Here is a 22,020-nt window from a genome sequence, read left to right as displayed (position 1 = left end):
AATTCAAAATATTTATACAATATTTGGGTAGTATTTGTTTTACTGTCTTTAAATCAAAGTATTTATACAATATTATGGTAGTATTTGTTGCACTGCCTTTAAATCAAAGTATTTACACAATATTTGGGTAGTATTTGTTGCACTGTCTTTAAATCAAAGTATTAATACAATATTATGGTAGTATTGTTTTACTGTCTTTAAATCAAAGTATTTACACAATATTTGGGTAGTATTTGTTGCACTGCCTTTAAATCAAAGTATTAATACAATATTATGGTAGTATTTGTTGCACTGCCTTTAACTCAAAGTATTTACACAATATTTGGGTAGTATTTGTTGCACTGTCTTTAAATCAAAGTATTTATACAATATTATGGTAGTATTGTTTTACTGTCTTTAAATCAAAGTATTTATACAATATTATGGTAGTATTGTTTTACTGTCTTTAAATCAAAGTATTTACACAATATTTGGGTAGTATTTGTTGCACTGCCTTTAAATCAAAGTATTTACACAATATTTGGGTAGTATTTGTTGCACTGTCTTTAAATCAAAGTATTTATACTCTAATATAGTAGCATTTGTTTAGTAGCTGAAACAAAACAAATCTCAATACGAAACTGTCCGGACACATTACAGTAAGGAGAATTTGGAAATAAAATGCACTTAATTGAAATAATGAAAATAGTGTCCCAATCCAAAAAGTCCCAACAGTTATTTAATTAGACTGTTCATTATCCTTATGTAAAATATAATTTCTTATTTTTATCTTTTGATTTTGGCACGAAATGTGACCTGGACATGTTTTTGTGAGATTTACACATAAAGGACACAACACTATTTAAAATTCATCCCCAGTTCTGTAATATTATACCTGATGTACCTATATGTAAATAAATTGACTCACACAGGGGCGTAGATTCCAATAATAAAAACAAGCAAGTACAACCCCCCCAAAAAAATTCTTCACACTGTAATGTGTGAAGTCCAATGTGCAAGCCAAATCTACGCCCTTGGACTCACATAAGAGCTCGTTACTTAATTTTTTAAAATGCCCTCATATTAACAGCATTGTGTGTTCAATCTTCCTCAGGGCCCCAAGGCCAGAGTCCCAAGACCTTTAATGGCTTATTAAGCCCTCACCTGGAGCAGCCGCTGACCCAGAGTCAGACGTCACTGTGCGAGATGCTCCATGAGAAGAAATGGGGTGTAGCCAGTGGCATGGGAGTGATGGACCATTCCGCCCTCATCCCACTGCGCTCCAAAAACTTCCGCGAGAGGAGCGACGCTCACTTCGTGGATGTAATAAAGGAGGACAGGTAAGACAAGGCAGCAGTTTTAAGATCATGAAAGACAGTGTCCGCTGGGACAAAAATGCCACATAAGATGTAATGTTTTTGTTTAAAGGCTGACAACGGAGGTTGACCTCGTCCCGCTGGGACACTGGATGCACTGCAATGTACTGTACAGTGATGTACTGCATGCGTCCGCCCCTCCTAAGCAGTCCATTTGTCCACTTCCTCTCTAAGGCCGCAACTAAATAATTGCACCACTTTTTATATGTATGCTTGGTGATATTTCTTTTGACATTTAATTGCTTGCAGGATATGAATTATAGATACCTATAATTCAATTTGCACTGGAAAAAATGCTAATTCTTGATATCAGTTGAATTACTTCTAATGAACATGCACATTTGTGATATTAGTAATTGGGTTTGCACTTGTAAAAACATAATAACTATTTGCAATTCAGATGTTGATATCAGGAATGGACATTTGCACTAGTAACAATGTCATTATTGATATCAAAAGTTATCATTTTTATTTTTGAATGTTAACACCTAAGAAATGAATTATAGATACATATATTTGTGTTTTGAGCAAGAGTGAATGACAGATCATGTAAAATTCTTCTGCGGAAAATGCAGTTGCAAATATAAAACAAATATGTCTTTTTACTATGACTACTTTTACCCCTTTGTTGATTAAAAACAGGGGTCGGTAAGCTATGGCACTGGCACGCGGAGGGGTAACCAGCAGCACGCCAGCAACGGCTAGAGAGGAGTAGGCTATTTTTTTTTTTTTGTTCCCTTTTCTCCCAAATTTGGAATGCCCAATTCCCACTAATTAGTAGGTCCTCGTGGTGGCGCAGTTACTCGCCTCAATCCGGGTGGTGGAGGACAAGTCTCAGTTGCTTCCATCAATCCGTGCAATCGTTGTGCATGACAACGCGGAGACTCACAGCATGTGGAGGCTCACGCTACTCTCCACAATCCACACACAACTTACCACACGCCACATTGAGAGCGAGAACTACTAATCGCGACAATGAGACGCTACCCTCCCTAGCAACCGGGCCAATTTGGTTGCTTAGGAGACCTGTCTGGAGTCACTCAGCACACCCTGGATTCGAACTCGCGACTCCAGAGGTGGTAGTCAGCGCCGATACTCGCTGAGCTACCTAGGCCCCCAGGAGTAGGCTATTTTATTCATATAAATTCTGCACCTGCATTCCAGTCTACATCTTGATGTAATCCGTCCTCATGATCACGCAGCATGTTTTTATGAGCTGAATGGGAAGCTAAACAAAAAGTTAAACAAATAAGGGCAAAATGTAATGAGGCTGCAATACCCAACAGACCCAGGTGGTAGGGTTTCCGGGACAAAGGAGGAGCGCAACAGCCCTATCCACCTGGAGAATCTCTGTGTAGTTGCTAGAACTGTCTCTTTCCCGATCGGGCCAGTACTGCATTTATAACATCAGTGTAAGCAAACAACAAGCGAGAGAGCACCAAAATTAGACGGAACGAAAAAAGTCTTCTATACGACGAGCGAGCGTGATTCTATTTAGCTCGCAAAGATGCACGAGTGCATAATATACTGGACGTGCCAAAGCACAGTCGCATGGCCTAATGAGGCCTAATGTCTACCTAATGTATATTACACATCACAGCCGATTTAGTACCAATATGCTTCTTACATTCAGCCAAATATCAAATCTTTAACTCAGTGACTAAATCTTTGATCCCATGTGTGAATACACTACACATAGCCAAAAGTTGGGAAATATAGTCCCGGCCCAAATTCATGCCATTGGTTGAGTCACTAGGCTGGTCAGGATGCTAAAACAAACAGAGGAATGTTTTGAAAGTGCCATTGAGCCACAGTGTTAATGCTTTTCATGGAAAACAACTTTGCTTGTAGTTGTCAAAGAAAGATAGAATTTTAGCATGAAAAAATGACTCACTTTACATGTAAAACGAGAATGTAATGTTGGTTTTGTGCTTTGATTTTGCAGTCTAATGAAAGATTACTTTTTCAAACCGCCCATTAACAAGCTGAGCCACACATTCATAGACAAATCTTTAGAGTCGGCTTACAAGACCAGCTACCAGGAGGAGGTAAGTCACTCTTTCCATTTATCTTTTGCTTTTCATTTCTCATCAGTGCGCACAATTTTGCAGTTTCATTCGTAACTCACTTGTCAGTGGAAGACTGCAGCAGAGGAAGATCATTGCAGGACAAATGTGTTGCCATGTCTGTACTGCCCTCTGCTGGTGTGTCTTTTGAAATGCTGAAATAACATGCATGGATGCCATTAGGGTCCAAAATTAATGAATTGAAGCTGACAGTGGAGGGTGAATTGAGAAAATATACAAGCCATAAATATTTCTTACCAGCAATGAAACTGTATTTTGTATTATTTTTAGTAAAGATATAATTTTGTCCCTGTAACAATGGAATTATTCTGCACTTTCTCTCTCTTGCTTATTTGTGACAAACAATTATAAGGCAGTTTCTTGGTTTAGACATTTAGATCTTGTTCCTTATATATTCATATTGGTGGCTCGATGTGAGGAACATTCCACATATGCATCACCACATGGAGTTCTATTGCTTTGAAAAGGGCATTTAAGCATTCTAGATACACTTTTGATGTAAATTGTACTTCTCCACTGAAGTAAAACTTGTTGACTTTAGTACCCAGTTTTCATGTCTTTAATTTGAATAATTTTGTTGCATTTGTAACAGTCCTACTCAACCCGCTCGGTGTCTAAAGGCTAAAGGTTAAAGCCTCTAGCATCAGTCGCTAGTGCACCTCTTGAGGTAAGGAGAGTGAGGTTTACACACTGCACAGCTACCTACCAGCTGGCTACTGTTACACTCACCCCCCTAAACCTCACTCCCATACGGGTTACGGTACCACTGTAACCAGTCCTGCTCAACCCACTCTGAGCGGGATTCAAACCGGTGTCTCTGGCACGGGAGGAGGGCGCGCTAATGAGGAGGCTAAAGGTTACAGCCTCTAGTGTCAGTCGCTAGTGCGCCTCTTGAGGCCAGGGGAGTGAGGTCTAACCACTGCACAGCTACCTGCCAGCTGGCTACTATTACACTCACCCCCCTAAACCTCACTCCCATATGGGATACGGTACCACTGTAACCGGTCCTGCTCGAGCTACTCTGAATGGGATTCGAACCGGCGTCTCTGGCATAGGATGTGGCGGGTGTGCTAACGAGGAGGCTAAAGGCTACAGCCTCTAGCGTCAGTCACTAGTGCACCTCTTGAGGCCAGGGGAGTGAGGTTTATCTACCAGCTGGCTACCGTTACACTTTCATCAGCAAGGTTCAGATTATTGCTCTTACAATTCAATTAAAAAGTTTTTACAGTTCAGTCACTAGCGAGTAACTGTTTTATTTACTCCTTTAAAAGCACCTTTATACATTGCAAAAAACCCTAACTCAATATATTTGTCTTGTTGTCCAGTTTTTTAAGCATGATTATCAAAACATTTATTAGGTTTCTCTGCAACAAGACTTAATATCTAGCATCAGTTGGTTTCTCAAATAAATGTATCTTGTTTTAAAGATGTTTCGCTATTTCTACTCTAAAACAAGCGTTAATTTAGGACCCTCCATGGCATGGTTAAAGGAAAAGTCCTCCAAAATATGTCTTCTGTTGAACAGCCTCCTAAGAGCTCTTCTCTCCTAAGAGTTCTTCTTCTTTTTGTTTTTGCCGATTCGCATTCTTCATGCACATCGCCCCCTACTGGGCAGGGAGGAGAATTCTCTTCTGAAGATATGTATTTAACCACTGGAGATGTATGGGCTACTTTTATGCTGCTTTTATGTACATTTTAGAGCTGTTCACCATTCCCTTGCATTGAATGGACCTACAGAGCTGAAATATTCTTCTAAAAGATGAAAGACATAGACATCATGAATGGAGAAATGCACTTCATGACAGGTTCTTCCTTAGCAATAGTCTTTCAATTAGAGGTCTCATTTAATTGAATTACAAATCCTCCTCTTTCTGTCTTTCTGCTCTTTCTCAGGTGGAGACACAGGCTCCTGTTCAGACCTTTGCCAGTCCCACGTTCAGCTCTTTTCTGGACATGCTGCTGTGTTGTTGTGTTCTTCTGGCTCTCTCATTGGCTTGCTTCCTGCGACCGCTGGTTACCCATCAGCCGGTGCCCACACCGGCCCTCATAGTGGCGGCAGTCGCAGCAGTGCTTGAGTGTTTGGCCCTATTGCTGGCAATCCGGTGTGTATAAAGTTTAAAGGAATAGCTTAACTCGGCCTTCTGTTGTTCCAAACCTATATGATTTATTTTCTGCAAACCATTTTCCATTTTTTTTAATTTGTTCCAATCTTACCACTACTTGAAGAGTCAGGACTATAGCAGCATTATATGTTGCACAAAACACAATAAACATCTGACATCATTTTTTTTATATTTTGCATCTTTTTTGTTTTTTTTGCATCTCAAGTGCACATACTGTAGCTGTTGTTGTACTGCCCTGATGAAATACAATCACATTGTGTACTTTGCAGAAGAGCATTTTACCTGGGCACGGTTGCAAACTGCACCAGAACTCTCCTCTGGGCGATCTCCGGCTGGATTCCCCGTCACATGATCGGAGCCGTGCTGGTGTCTTTACCTGCAGTGGCTGTGTTCTCTCATATCACCTGCAATATGCATCAATCCATACAGGTATACAGAAAACCAAATAGCATTGTATTTTGATTAGAGGTCTGCATGGGCATTAAGTTGAAGCATAAAACCTGCCTGTACCAGAGACCATCTGACCCAACCCAACCAGTACAAACCGCTTACTTACTGTATATATGTATGTACATATTGTATTACACAAATTAAATGTACATATAAAACGTATATATAATATTATGAACATATAATAATAACGTTTTTCTTTAGCTGCATAGGTTCGGACCTATAGTTTTACGATTGAATGAAAAATATGCAATGGTAAGTGTGACGAGGAGGAGGGCAGTCCACGAGTGCGCACGGCCGGCCCCCAATTGGGCTAATCAGCCGAGGAGAGGGATAAAGACAAGCCGGATATGTTAGTTTGGGAGAGAGAGAGAGAGAGAGAGAGAGAGAGAGAGAGAGAGAGAGAGAGCACCACATGCAGCTGCCGCATCTGGCTCGGCCTTATCCCTCTCCTCAGCTGATTAGCCCGATTAGGGGCCGGCTGTGCGCACTCACGGCCCGGCCCGGCCCGGCCCTCCTATTCGTCATAGTATCATGTCCCAAATCTATAGTGATACCATGGTATTTATAGTGCTTATTAAATCTCCTTCCCCTCCTTTATTACACTATAGCCCAGAATAAATATGTTTTTGGAATTTTTGCCATTCATTGACACATAATAGTTTTTAATGCCAAAGGTAGACAAAAAAAAATTTCCATATCTTTCACTGAACCAAAAATAAGTATTTATAAGTATTCTGAGTTAATCTGTGTTGCGTGGAATACAAAGGGAGATGTTAAGCAGGATGACAGCCTCAGTCACCATTCACTTTCCTTGCATAGGAAAAAAATGCAATGAAACTGAATGGTGACTGAGACTTTCAAATGACCTATGATCTCCTTTTGTTTTCCTTGAAAGAAAGGAAGTTATACATGTTTAAAATAAAAAGAGGGTGACTAAATGATGCCACAAATTTTCATTTTTGCATGAACTTTCCTTTTTAGTGTTTAAGTGAGCACAGATCAATAAGGTTCATCTCTATTAGGCCTCGCTACAGCAGTTATAAATATGCCTGGTGTCTATTGGACCAAAAATATGCCATGATTGAAGCAATTTTATGCTACCCTCAGGATGTGAATATTTTCAGGCATTTGCAGATTTCTGCAAACTACAACGCTAACATGAGCATGTTTAATTCATGTCTAAATCTGTTCCCTAGTTCACTATGTTCACCTGCTGTGCTGTCATCATCGCCATCATCCAGTACTGCAATTTCTGTCAGCTCAGTTTCTGGATGCGTTCAAGCTTGGCGACGCTAACAGGACTCACTTTCTTTAGCGTGCTGTGGAGCCCCCCCTGCAGGTTAAATGATTCATGTTTGTGAATTATCATGTCGTTTCTAGAGATGCTTTTGACTGATGTGGTTAGTTTCATTGGTAAACAAATGCTAATGCTAAGTCAGTGCTAATTCTTGTCTCTCATTTTTTATTTAGCACTTGGGAACGTTTATTTTTTAGGTAAGTTTGAGACACACATTGACAATGTGGGTACTTACTTCTGTACCTATATATTGGTTTGATTTTGGCCCTGCAAACCTTGTAAAATCTCCCTTACAAAAAATCTAATGTTCAGATGAACTTGCTAGTAAGTCTAATAAGTCTGTCTAGTCTAAAAGTTTGAAATAACACTTATGAGGCACTGTGCCTCACTTGGTTTACTTGGGGGGACAAATTTAGTATTTGAACAACATGAATACAAGCAAAGTTACATGTAAATCATTGAAAGAACGTTTGAGTAATGTTTTGCATACCGTTTTTATTCAAGGTGTAGCAGCATGTGGAAAACCATTGCATACATTATGGAGTGGTGGTGGCGTAGTGGACTAAAGCACATAACTGGTAATCAGAAGGTTGCTGGTTTCGATCCCCACAGCCACCACCATTGTGTCCTTGAGCAAGGCACTTAACTCCAGGTTGCTCCGAGGGGATTGTCCCTGTAATAAGTGCACTGTAAGTCGCTTTGAATAAAAGCGTCTGCCAAATGCATAAATGTAAATGCTTTGGCCTTTTAGTTGCTAAAGTTGTTTTTTACACAATTCACTTTTAAGCTTGATTCTCTAACATTCTCGTGTAATTCTCGCTTGGCTTTGTCAAATTTGTCAAATATTTTCCTCTCAACCAGATCCAGTGACTTCAACAGCAGCAGTATTGACATCCAGACCTCTACAAAAGATGTGGTCCGAGCCCAGGACCTGCTCGGCCCAGAGGCTTTGGTGGCCTTTTTCCTGTTGATTCTACTCGTCTGGTTTCTCAACCGTGAGTTTGAGGTCAGCTACCGGCTACACTACCATGGCAACAAGGAAGCAGACCAACATCGCATTAAGATCCAAAACATGCGCGACCAGGCGGACTGGCTCTTGCGAAACATCATTCCCATCCACGTGGCCGAGCAGCTCAAGGTAACCCAGAGCTACTCGAAGAACCACGACAATGTGGGTGTCATCTTTGCCAGCATTGTCAACTTCAGCGAGTTCTACGAAGAGAGCTATGAGGGCGGCAAAGAGTGCTACCGTGTCCTGAACGAACTTATCGGGGACTTCGACGAACTCTTGCGCAAATCAGACTTCTCCAACATTGAGAAGATCAAGACGATTGGCGCCAGCTACATGGCAGCATCAGGCCTCAATACGCAACAGTGCCGCGACCAAGCGCACCCTCACGCCCACCTGCGAGCGCTGTTCGAATTTTCCCTGGAAATGATGCGCGTGGTTGACGACTTCAATAAAAACATGTTGGGCTTCAAGTTCAAGTTACGGATCGGGTTCAACCACGGACCTCTTACCGCTGGAGTTATCGGCACAACCAAGCTACTCTACGACATTTGGGGCGACACGGTAAATATCGCGAGTCGGATGGACACTACAGGTGTGGAGTGTCGCGTTCAGGTTAGCGAGGAAAGTTATTGTGTTCTCAGCGGAATGGACTACAAGTTTAACTACCGTGGTACTGTCAACGTGAAGGGTAAGGGACAAATGAAGACCTACCTTTACCCAAAGAGCGCAGACAGACGTCCTGTGCCACAGTACCATCTCTCGGTCTCACCAGAAATACGAGCGCAGGTGGACGGAAGCATTGGTCGCTCACCCACCGATGAGATCGCCAATATGGTGCCTGCCGCCAATGCCGGTAGAGTTGGTCCATCGTTGTCTGTCAGCTCAGGTCTTACTGGACAAGGATACGTCGGGAGAGACTTCACTGAGAAGGTATCTGGCAGTGATCGTACAGCCAAGACCCAGCGATCCGCATCTGCTGTTGGCCTGACTGCTATACCAGAGAGTCCAACTGCATTTGGTAGACCACAAAACCTAATTAGCCAACCAGAAAGCCATGAATCAAAGGCCACGACAAAAGAGAACAAAGACATTGAGTACACTGGTGAACTGACAAAACTTTAACTCTAAACAAACCAACAATGTCGTTCTTGTTGGTTGTCCCTTCTGAAAAAAACAGCTTAAACCAGCCTAAGCTGGTTTGCTGATATTAGCTGGTTTTAGATGGCCTGGCCAAGCTGGTCTTCAGCTGGTTTAATTGGTCGGCCAGCAGGTATCCAAGCTGACCTCCTAATAAAACCAAAAAACAGACCAGCTAAGACCAGTAATCCATCTTGGGCTGGTTTAAGAAAGCTAATTTTGCAGTGTTAACCCTTTTAAAGGGTTCTAACCCTTTCTTTACGTTTTTAAGGATAGGCATGTTTAGGGATGTACGTATGCTAGCATAGATTTGTATCTGTGTATGTGGAGTGGAGAAGTCTCCTGAATTTAAGCATTTAAGCACATAATCTTACAACTAGTGTTTATTCTGCAAGCCCAATATTTCAGCACAAACAGACCTAACGTACCCTTCTTAAAGGGATAGTTCACACAAAAATTAAACATCTGAATTTCTTTTTTCCATGAAACACGGGAGATGTTAAGCAGAACATTAACCTCAGTCACCATTCACTTTCACTGTCTATAAAAAAGAATGTGGATTTTGGAACAACATGAGTATGAGTAAATTAGGACAGTCCCTTTAAATAGGCCACGCATTTTTCCAATAATTTCATACTGAACATTATTTCCCTTTAGCTCTTACTATTTTCTGCCATTTGTGAATTATTTTCTCATAATGAAGTGCCTTTACGATGATAACATTATGTATGAGGCATTTTTTTAAATGGAAAACCGATTCATCAATCCAGTCCTCATGTATATTTGATGTTAGAAAAAGTTGTAGTTTTTTGTGAAAGCAATTGATATATTTTGGAGTTCCCTCTGTTATAAGTTCATCGATCAGTATTTACGAGGCTGCTTTGACAATTTTACAAAGCAAAACTCCATATTGCAATGAGTTTACAGTATATTGCAATTTTTAAAAGAATAGCGCATGCATGGTGAACAGTGTCTGTATTAGCGAAATTGAATAATGTAGAGCAAGCTATGGGCTAAATTCTCCAGAATCCAGAATGTAAAATATTTCTACAGGACATTTTTCATCTTTACTTTAATTAGCTCTACTGTAGGTCCATGTTTGCCTTGTTGACGCTCACGTTTTTGTGTCCTTCTAATATTGTTTCATTTTATTTATCTTTTTGCTATTTTATTTTTCATCCTGCAATAGATTGGAGGGCTGGCCAAATCCTAAATCGCAAACATTGCAGAATTTGTGACTTTTCCATCTGCTGTCAGCCTATAGGTGATGTTAAAATAGGTTGCGAACACCGTATCATGTTGACTTTAACTTCTATAATTGTTGACTTTCATGGCTGCACTGAGATCTTGGAGAAGAAAAGTCAATTAAATTTGTTATATTGTCAAGAAAGTAACTTTATTGAAGAAGATTGGACATTTTTTTGATTGGAAAATAAGTCATTTTTGCCATATAAGTCACTGCAGTGGCAGAATGGTGGCATGATGACTGGCATGAACACTGTAATGATCAAAGTAACGTACATTTTCTGTGCCAGATAAATGTAAAAACTGTGAAAATTAGAATGGGTTAAAATATAGCTTTGCCTGCTTATCAGAGCAATAGTAAAGGGTAAATTATTGTATGGGATATTAGAAAAAGGTTATCGTTCAGTCGTCGCTATGTAAGTAATTTTGCACTAATATTGCATTCATTACATGACTGTCACTGCTTTAAAACTTTGCCTTTCGATAACCATTTGATATATTTCTTTGTCCCCTTTGACTTTGTAACGGGCAACCTGTCTTAGTTTAAAAGGGTTGTGTGCTCAAGGTATTCTCTGGTTGTATTTCATATAAATTCAGATTTAAATGTAGTAAATGGACATAGTAGTGATATCCAAAGAAACCGTAGGTAGATTTTTCTTCAGCCAAAATCGGTCTGTGCTTACCAAAATGCGAAACACTGCCCCCGGTGGCCAAAGCGGTAAGTGTTGTTGGACATATGGGCATGTGTGAGCTCCATTATCAACATGATCACACGGGAAGTCTGCATGTTGTTTTCCGAGAGTTCCGGTACACTATGATTGGCCGCATTATGCCAACTCACAGACAAACGGCATCTCCTATTGAATATTTGTGCATCGGCCCCAGTATGTTTACCTTCCCTTGTTGTGTGACCGGAAGTGTGTTGTGTCAACAGCGTGGGAGACTCGGGTTCAGATCCCACGTTGAAGCCAGCATAATCAGTGACAAGTGCAATTCAGAGGATTAATTTCCCCTCTAACATTACTACATAATTATGTTTACTCCACTGATGGTTACATTTAAGTTTGGGGTTTGGGTTGCGGAGTAAAGTTTATAAATCATGCATTCCTGTTCACTGTATTACAGCTGAAAACGACTCGCTTCGCAACTCGCTTTTGGCGCCCCTCTGTGGACATTTCACTCATAAAATGGCACTCACACGTGCCCATACGCCCAACAGCAGTTATGGCTTTGGCCACCGGGGGCAGTATTTCACATTTCGGTGAGCACATACCGATTTTAGGTAAAGGAAAGTCAACATACTGTTTCCGATTTCACTGTGGGATCAGTCAGGATGTTTATAGGGATTGTGCTCTGATTAAACGATTGAAAGAAAATGGGAAATGTACAAAGTTTTGACATGTTTGTGTGAGTTTGCTATCTGCCAAGAACACATACTAAAAAGGGAATTGTTATAAAAAGGTGATTGATTTGCCAGTATTTCTCATTGTATGCATTAGTGCCTTTTACTCATTTAAAATGCATCTAAATGGTCAAAGGACGTCATCCTGTTTGTTTTCCTACTCAAATACGGTATATTCACTGAATGCTTGTGTATGATAAATGTCATCAGATTTTTAGTGCCGTGCCTTTACTTAATAAGACTTTGCTAGACATGTCCATTCCCACTGTATATTCTTTCTGAATGTGAATTAATACTGTGTTCATTACAGGATGCATATCGTCAGTTTACTCCAAGATGCCAATCTTCTGTGCCGATTTTGATACTTGATATGTTTTTGGCGACACTGTGTATAATAATCAATTTATTTAAATATGATGTTTTATAGGGCATTAATAAAAGTGCCCGTCTTGCGTAGAGAGGATATGAGCACACAACCCTTAGAGGCTCCTCTTTTTCAGTATAGAGCATTACGAAACTTGATTAAAACTAAAAATGCATTATGATTCAGCCTCAGAATAGCTGCTTTGCATCTTGAACTATCGATTTTAGCTTGTTGAAACACATTTATGTTTAATTTTGTTGTTGAAATCGACTACGTATGAACTTTGCATTACGTTTCTGCTGCTCTTGACTTTAAGCGAGGAAATCATGACCGAACTAATGCATGATAACCGAAGAGCCAAATTTGAAAAACTCTTTGTTTGATTTATTACTTAAACTGGACCAATTCATGATTCAGAGCGATTTGACTTTATAGAAATGCGTGTAAGCTACTTGACCTGTAAACTTGAGGCTTTAATTAATTTAGTGTTACTGGGACTTCTTGCCAAAGAGTGTATTTATTCAAGAATGTATGATTTTGACACCGTAATAGGTCATTTATAAACTGTGTCCATTAAGATTTCTTTTAAGTTTGTACATATGCATTGCTCTGTGTCAGCATATCATTTTTTTGAATTATTTATACTGATGCATGTGCCATACTGTTACATCAAAGCCAATGGAGGAAAGGGGAAAGCTAATAACACAGTGGTGAAGTCTGCCATCTGTCTTTTGATTTGTAATGAATCTGAATGAAAAATATCCTGCATTCACACAACATCAGAAACTAATAACTAAGAGTTTTCATGCCACGTTCACAAGTGTAATTTTGTAACACTTCTTTATAAATCCAGTCTGCTTGCTCAAATTAAAAAAACTGTTTCGCTAAAAACACCAAAGTTATTACAAGTATTACTACGGTTAAACAAATTGTTCACCCAAAACTGAAAATTCTCTCATCATTTATTCCTCCTCATGCCATCCCAGATGTGTATGACTCTCTTTCTTCTGCTGAACACAAATGAAGATTTTTAGAAGAATATCTCGGCTCTGTAGGTCCGTACAATGCAAGTGAATGGTGACCAAAACTTTGACGTTCTCATAAAGGCAGCATAAAAGTAATCCGTATGTGGTTTAATCCATATCTTCTAAAGTGATGTGATATGTGTTGGTGAGATTCAGATCAATATACAAGGTCTTTTTTTATCATAAATCTCTACTTTTGCTTTCACATTCTTCTTCTTGTGTTTTTGCTGCCACCTACTGGGCTGGGAGAAGAATTTATTGGAAAAAAGAACTTAAATATTGATCTGTTTCTCACAAACATCTATCATATCACTTCTGAAGAAATGGGTTTAAGAACTGGAGTCATATGGATGACTTTTATGCTGCCTTTATGTGCTTTTGGAGCTTCAAAGTTTTGCTCATCATTCACTATATATATATATATATATATATATATATATATATATATATATATATATATATATATATATATATATATATATATACATATACACATTACTGTGCAAAAGTCTTTGCACATAAGATGTTTCACAAAACCCTGTTTGTCAATTGGAAATATAAATGATGAAAAACTGTGTCCAGGTGTATCTAGAAGAATTGTTGCTGTTTTAAATGCAAAGGTGGTCACACTAAATATTGATTTAGCTTTTTTTATGTTTACTGAACTTTGTATGACATTATGGATAAATAAAAACTATTTATGTCGTTAGTTTTGAAGATATCCTCACTATGCAACATTTTCACAAGTGCCTAAAATTTTGCACAGTACTGTATATATATATATGTGTGTGTGTGTGTGTGTGTGTGTGCGTGCATTTTATTTATTTATTGGTCTAATTATTATATGTCCAGTTTATATGACCTAATAATAATAGAGAGATGTGTGTAATGTGTATTTTTATTTTTTTGCCATTAATTTGCCACAACCCTGGACTATGTAATCGAAATTCCAAAAGGCAATTCTAATGGAGAAATGTAATTGTGATTTGTAACAACATCTAAATATGTGCACCCTCCACTATGCGTTCATAATTAAAATGTATATATATTACACTTACATGAGATCTTCTACAAACAGTACATTCTACTTTCTTAAATCCTAGTTTATTAGTTTTATTGGATGAACAATGGCTGTAGTAACCTACATTATTTAACAATTTAACATACCCTCTCCAGCTTTATTCCAATGTAAACCACGCCCCCTGGCGGTTGTTGTTGTTGTGACCACGTTACGTGCGCGTTTGCGTAAGGGGCGTGTCTGCGCGGCCCCTCCCCCTCCACAGTCTGGCTGGAAAAAGAAAAAAAAACTTTTTTGTATCGGAGGAATCAACAGTCGCCATCTTGTCGCGGACGAGCGTCAGGATTTCGGGAGAGCATTAATTCATTTTTTACGCACCCGGATCCGTCAGAACCGGCCCACCTATCTTCTCTGCGACGACATCGACCAGCTCCGGGCCAAACCGAGGATATTTGTGGGGAATATAAGCGGAATGGAGCCGTTTTTGTGGTCGGATGGAAAGCCCCTGCATGTCTGATTTTCCCCTTCAGCGCGAGCGGCGCTCCTGTGCCACTCGCAGATATTAAAATATAATTATTTCCTCTCGTTTTCCATTCGTATTTACGGACTTCGTTTGTTATTCGATTCGAGTTGGACATGGAGCTCGAAGGTCTTTATTTTTATTCGCAGAAAAAAGCCTTTTTGAAGAGACCCACACGGACCACTTGAAGGAATCGGAGCATCGATGTTTTTTCCTCGTCGTTTGTTTTCGGTTTTAACGATGATATAATTGATTTTTGGGGGGTTTGGGGCGATCATTAAGGTTAATTATGCGGGTTTTGGGTGTTGGATTATCATGGGGTGACTGGCGGTGGCGGAGCGGGGCGCTGTCGAGTCGCTGTTAATTATTGGCTCCTGATCGCTGAATAATAATAGAAAACCCGAGGGTTGATTTGATTTATTTTGCTTTGTCCCCCTCTCCTGCGTTCTGGGAAGACGCATTTATTGCTTTTACGCGTTTTTTGTCAAGTAAGGCAACAGAATGACGGATAATCTACTGAATATGGCCCCCCCGAACGCAAAGCGGCCCAAACTCAACTCACCTGCGCTGTCCTCCTCCGACACTCCAGGTAAGATGCTCACCTGTCCCATATGACACCGTTCAGATCGGGTCCTTTTGAACATCTCCATAACAAATCCGTTAGACCAGGTCTGTCAAACTCACCTGTCCCATAAGAAACCGTTCAGGTCGGGCCCTTTTGAACCTCTCCATAACAAATCAGTTAGACCAGGTCTCTAAAACTCACCTGTCCCATAAGAAACCGTACAGGTTGGGTCCTTTTGAACCTCTCCATCACAGATCGGTTAGTCCAGGTCTCTAAAACTCACCTGTCCCATACAAAACCGTTCAGATCGGGCCCTTTTGAACCTCTCCATCACAAATCAGTTAGACCAGGTCTGTCAAACTTACCTGTCCCATAATAAACCCTTCAGGCCAGGTCCTTTTAAATCTCTCCATCGCAGATCTATTAGACCAGGCCTCTCAAATTCGCCTGTCCCGTGAGTAACCCTTCAGGATGGGTCCTTTTAAAACTCTCCACCACAAATCAGTTAGACCAGGTCTGTCAAACTCACCTGTCCCATAAGAAACCCTCAGGCCAGGTCCTTTTAAATCTATCCATCACAGATCAGTTAGACCAGGTCTCTTGTACTCACCTGTCCCATAAGAAATGTGTAGAAGCTGGTTAGATTTACATATCCCTTTTAAAACCAGGTCCAATTAAGACCATCACCTGTCAGATCCAGTGTTGGATAAGTTACTCTAAAGAAGTAATTAATTACTATCTACTAATTACAGCTACAGTGTAATTAGATTAGTGTACTAATTATGCTGTCTGAGAAGTAATTGCATTACTTATTATTACTAATTACTTTCTAAAACCCTGATCAACCTCGACCAGCTGAAAAATACCTTTTCAGATAAATCATATAAAATCAATAAATTATTCATGATATGGCCAAAGAATTTAAAGGGGCAGCATTAAATTAGACAACACATTTTAACATTAGACGTTACATTTTGGTTTTAAAATTCACTTTTGTTTTATATAGAATTGTTCTAGAGTCTATACAGTATTTAACACAATTACATCAGAAGTAACTTATTAAATTACTGAAAAATTAAGAGTAATCCCTTACTTTTTCAATGGAGTAACATCAGTTCAAAATTGAAGAAAAACACAGAAACATAACAAACACATGCATTCCTTTTCACACGCGAGCCCACATAGACACGCGCGTGCGCGCACACACATTCTCACTTATTCTAGCGGAGCTACGTGTCTAGCGGAGCTCCGCTAGACTAAGAGAGAATGTGTGTGCGCACGCACGCGCGTGTCTTATGTATTTTCAATGGTTCTTGCTTTCAATGGAAAAAGTAATCTAATTACTGTTGTTTATTACTTAGTAATGCATTACACCCAACACTGGTCAGTTCAAAACACAGACCACCTGAGACTCTCACCTGTCCTTCGGAAACCTGGTCCACTTCAGGTTTTGTTCAGCATTATTCGCCAGTTTCGTAGCAGTTCAAGCAAAGGCCCTTATTTCCCCATGCGAGAGGTTTAGTTCACATTCAGGGATGCAGAACTAGTGCATGAATAACCAATAAATGGTATGCATTTCAACCTATATACCTCAGAACATACACCACACACACACACAAATAAATTCTAGTAAGTTTTACTTTTATTTAGCAAGTTTTTCTTAGTAAGTCTTAACTCTTTCCCCGCCAGCGTTTTAAAAAAAAAGTTGCCAGCCACCGCCAGGGTTTTTGACGATTTTCGCTAAACTTTAATGGCCCGCAGAATATTTTCTTCCATGAATGTATGAAGATGCTATATATCACAATAAAGATCTGAGCCTCTGCTTTTAGGCAAAAAAACTGATTTTATTTTATCTTCATTTGTTCTTTTTTTATTGCGACTTGAACAGAGGTCGGTTTTGTCAAAAAAACAACATTTCAGACAAAAAGCTGATAAAAAGGCATGTTTATGTCTGATAATTTGAGCTTCTCATACTCCACTTCTTCATTTTTGAGACGATCACAGTCTGTTTCTTTGATCAAAGAGTTGCGTACTCTTTCAAAACATGCGCAGGGGTCTTCCTTACCGTATAACACCTAAAACACGGAAACCCGGAAAATTCCGTGTTTGGCGGGGAAGCGTTTTTTCATAAAACACGGAAAATTCTGTGTTTGGCGGTGAAAGAGTTAATGGTATAAAATTAAGTAAAACGTACTTAACTTCCAGGGGTGGGAGAAACAAAAATGATTTTGGCGTTGCATCGCGATTCTTTCTCCAACGCATCTGAAGCGGCAAATAAAAGAAATCTATTCCGAATGTTTTTTTCCGATTACCGATTCAAATCGTTTGGGAATTCTTAAATGGATTCTCAAAAATAATCAGAATTGATTTTGAGTGCGGGTTAAACTGAGCTCTGATTTATTTGATCAATTCAACGGTTCTCCAACGATCTGAATCGATTCTCAAAAATATCTATTTATTTGTTTATTTTTCTCCCACCCATATAACACGACATACGATTGATTAAAGCGAGTGAGTTTAACTTAAACATTTTAGGAAATAATGTAACTTTTACTCACAAATACGATATGCATGGTACTTAAATGTAGTAAAGTTTAAATGAATATATTATTAGAAAATGTCACATTTAGATTTTTCTTTAACTCTTTCCCCGCCAAACACGGAATTTTCCGGGTTTCCGTGTTTTAGGTGTTATACGGTAAGGAAGACCCCTGCGCATGTTTTGAAAGAGTACGCAACTCTTTGATCAAAGAAACAGACTGCGATCGTTTCAAACATGAAGAAGTGGAGTATGAGAAGCTCAAAATATCAGACATAAACATGCCTTTTTATCAGCTTTTTGTCTGAAATGTTGTTTTTTGACAAAACCGACCTCTGTTCAAGTCGCAATAAAAAAAGAACAAATGAAGATAAAATAAAATCAGTTTTTTTGCCTAAAAGCAGAGGCTCAGATCTTTATTGTGATATATAGCATCTTCATACATTCATGGAAGAAAATATTCTGCGGGCCATTAAAGTTTAGCGAAAATCGTCAAAAACCCTGGCGGTGGCTGGCAACTTTTTTTTAAAAACGCTGGCGGGGAAAGAGTTAATGTACTTAATCGTTGCTGCGAGATTTAATTCACCACAAAATAAAATGTCAGTACAATTGTTTGCATTGAATAAGGACAAATGTAGTAACTGTTTCAAACATCGCCCTGAGTTTTAAAATGGTATATTAATAATTGAAAATTGTGTCTAATGTCTTAAACTGCTTTGAGAACTGATAGAGACTTTTAGATCAAGATTGCTCTGGTTTTGCTTTGAAACAGCTGGCCGGGCAATAACTGTTGTGGTAAGTAATGATACTGACCAGATCTTATCTGAATAAGATCCTGTTTTTCTAGACAAGCTATTCCCGAAGAGGTGACTTCCAACAGTCTATTCAGGGTGCATATAGATGCTAGGACTGTGAAGTAGAAATTCAAGGACAATTAACGAAATCATTCTTGGAGAACAGCAGAAGTTTCCCTTTATCGTCCAGTTATGAGTTAAAGTTTGCGTGCACCATCTGTTGAGATTTTTAGTCAGTTTTTGCAGGGACGTTAGTGCATGTGCATATCTGTAATCAATATCTGATCCTTCTTTTGCTAGTTTTGTTTATGATGATTGATTAGTTGCATGTGATTTCATTATGAGGGTGCAGAAATGTATAATGTCTGACACTTGCAAATTTGGCTATTAATCACTGACGAAAATGTTGAAAGGAATTGATTACTCAAAGTTCTGTTATTTATTCACACTTAGTTGTTCCAAACATAAATGAATTTCTTCTGTTGAAGCACTAAGCAGAATGTTAACCTCAGTCACCATTGACTTTCATTGTACAAAAAAAGATGTTATGAAAGTGAATGGTGACTGAATGCCAAAGTATACCTGTTCTCACAGGTAGGTTCTTGGATTCAGTCTGTGCTATTTTTATTTGTCCGTCTATGTACATGTGCTGGAATGTGTTGTTCAGTGGGTGGTACACTGGTGAGGAGACTTTAATGTCTAATATAGGAGGTACTTCATTGTGTTGATAAAGTGCTTTTGTGAGGAACAGCTCATCGCTTAACGAATTGACCGGCTGTCTGCTAATCTTCAACATGTTCAAGAGAAGACACTGACAATTTTGCGACAGGTATGTGTCAGTTTACGGCTCTCCCCATTTATTTGTATGGGATCCCCAGATGGTGACTTACTGTCTTAATATGGTAGTTGACCGGTATGTTCTCTCCTATGGTAAAAACTAGTGATGGACCGATATTGTTTTTTTTTTTATGCCGATATCCAGAGAGCAATGTGGCCGATACATCACACAACTTAATATAGCAAATAATATAAACATTTATGCATTTGGCAGACGCTTTTATCCAAAGCGACTAACAGTGCCCTTATTACAGGGACAATCCCCCGGAGCAACCTGGAGTTAAGTGCCTTACTCAAGGACAGAATGGTGTTGACTGTGAGGATCAAACCAGCAACCTTCTGCTTACCAGCCCACTACGCCACCACCACCTTTTAAAAAAAGAAAAAAACAACAATATTGTATTTTAAATGTTAGATGGCAGTTTCTTCTGATTTCTGTTTAGCCATCAAATTTTAGTCATTTATTTACACATGAAGAAATTGTTAATACAGTTGAAGTTTACATACATCTTAGCCAAATACATTTAAACTCAGTTTTTTACAATTCCTGACATTTAATTGTAGAAAACATTCTCTGTCTTAGGTCAGTTCGGATCACTATTTTAAGAATATTTAATGTCAGAATAATAGTGGAGAGAATTATTTATTTCAGCTTTTATTTCTTTCATCACATTCCCAGTGGGTCAGAAGTTCACATACACTTTGTCAGTATTTGGTATCATTGCGTTTAAATTGTTTAACTTGGGTCAAATGTTTTGGGTATTCTTCCACAAGCTTCTCACAATAAGTTTCTGGAGTTGTGTCCCATTCCTCCAGACAGAACTGGTGTAACTGAGTCAGGTTTGTAGGACTCCTGCTCGCACACACTTTCAGTTCTGCCCACATATTTTCTATCGGATTGAGGTCAGGGTTTTGTGATACTCCAATACCTTGACTTTGTTGTCCTTAAACCATTTTGCTACAACTTTGGGGGTATGCTTGGGGTCATTGTCCATTTGGAAGACCCATTTGTGTCTGTACATTATTGTTTGTACAGATGAACGTGGTACCTTCAGGCATTTGGAAATTGCTCCCAAGGATGAACCAGATTGTAAAGGTCCACAATTTTTATTTCTCTGAGGTCTTGGCTGATTTCTTTTGATTTGCCCATGATATCAAGCAGAGGCCCTGAGTTTGAAGGTAACCACTGTTTATCATTGTTGCTACATGCCCATCATGTTCCTACAAAACAAACTGTGACTGGACATTTTCATGTCTCAGTCGCTTCTCATGCAAGCAGGCTTTTCTCAGCGTCCTCAAGAAACATCATCTAAAAGGGACAATTTATCAGCCACTGTTTGTTTTGAGTCGCGCTGACTGCCCCCTGCTGCGGCTTGTAAAAACACAGGTACTTCAACCTTGAATTGCTCTGATGGTAGGAGAATTCAGACTTTTATTACATAATTTAATTTATATATGAGACAAGGGGCATAATAATGTTTTTTTTAGCATGTAATTTTTTTTTTAAATATAGTTAATCACACAATTCTTATTTTGATACAAATTAAGCTCAATAGACCTTATTCAAAGCAGCAACATCTTAGATTTTTATTGGGAATGACAAAGAGGCTGTGAGGGATAAACGTACTGCCTCTTCACTGGGCTTTACTGCAGTTTAAAGCATTTTTGGATCATTCTGCGGACAAAACATTATAAGAATATATCAAATATATATCTTTCTAAGAATATTCAGTAGACAAAAAACTCCAGACAACATGAATTGTGGAAAATCAAATGTGGTCAAGCAGCTTTTTGCAGGTTTATACCGTGTATGCCATTGAAGAGATGGTAAGTCTATCCCTCGTTGTCATTCCATTAAAAATGCGAAAAGATGGCGCTACCGTGAATAAGCTCAATCGACCACATTTGAGGCATAATGTTGATTTAACACCAAAAAAAAAGTAAACATCTGGGGTACAGTGAGGCGCTTACAATGGAAGTGAGTTTTTGGAGGGTTTAAAGGCATAAATGTTAAACTTATAATTTTATAGAAGCACTTGCATTAATTCAGTGAAAAAAAAACGTAATTATTTTAGCTGGAAATTTGCTTGGTCATTTTTGGAGTCGTTTTAGGGTTAACTGCATTATGTTGTCATGGAATGGACATCGTAAAATTGGATGTAACTTTACGATTTTAAGTGATTTTATCACACTTAAATCATGTTAACATGCACATTGTTTACGCCTTGTGTATATACTTTTGAAACG

General features: G+C 39.0%; 2 protein-coding genes across 8 annotated transcripts in view; both read left to right on the top strand.

Annotated features, from left to right (window-relative positions):
* LOC127648183 (adenylate cyclase type 9-like) overlaps positions 1–13,860 on the top strand; it is a 54,187-nt gene extending 40,327 nt beyond the window's left edge. The window contains exons 4-10 of the mRNA XM_052132764.1: positions 1,094–1,319; positions 3,301–3,403; positions 5,336–5,544; positions 5,835–5,994; positions 7,215–7,357; positions 7,489–7,512; positions 8,177–13,860. Coding sequence (XP_051988724.1) covers positions 1,094–1,319; positions 3,301–3,403; positions 5,336–5,544; positions 5,835–5,994; positions 7,215–7,357; positions 7,489–7,512; positions 8,177–9,449 — 2,138 coding nt within the window. The 3' untranslated portion in view covers positions 9,450–13,860. The remainder of the gene's footprint in view (positions 1–1,093; positions 1,320–3,300; positions 3,404–5,335; positions 5,545–5,834; positions 5,995–7,214; positions 7,358–7,488; positions 7,513–8,176) is intronic.
* Positions 13,861–14,830: 970 nt separating this feature from the next.
* The window catches only part of LOC127647451 (histone lysine acetyltransferase CREBBP-like), a 66,377-nt gene continuing 59,187 nt past the window's right edge, over positions 14,831–22,020 (top strand). For all 7 annotated transcript variants that reach the window (XM_052131704.1, XM_052131699.1, XM_052131702.1 and 4 more), the window contains exon 1: positions 14,831–15,627. In XM_052131704.1, coding sequence (XP_051987664.1) covers positions 15,540–15,627 — 88 coding nt within the window. In that variant the 5' untranslated portion in view covers positions 14,831–15,539. The remainder of the gene's footprint in view (positions 15,628–22,020) is intronic.

The sequence above is a fragment of the Xyrauchen texanus genome, chromosome 8 (assembly GCF_025860055.1).
Source record: "Xyrauchen texanus isolate HMW12.3.18 chromosome 8, RBS_HiC_50CHRs, whole genome shotgun sequence".
NCBI lineage: Eukaryota > Metazoa > Chordata > Actinopteri > Cypriniformes > Catostomidae > Xyrauchen > Xyrauchen texanus.
The sequence above is the reverse complement of the archived record's forward strand: the minus strand, read 5'-3'. Positions and strand labels throughout refer to the sequence as shown.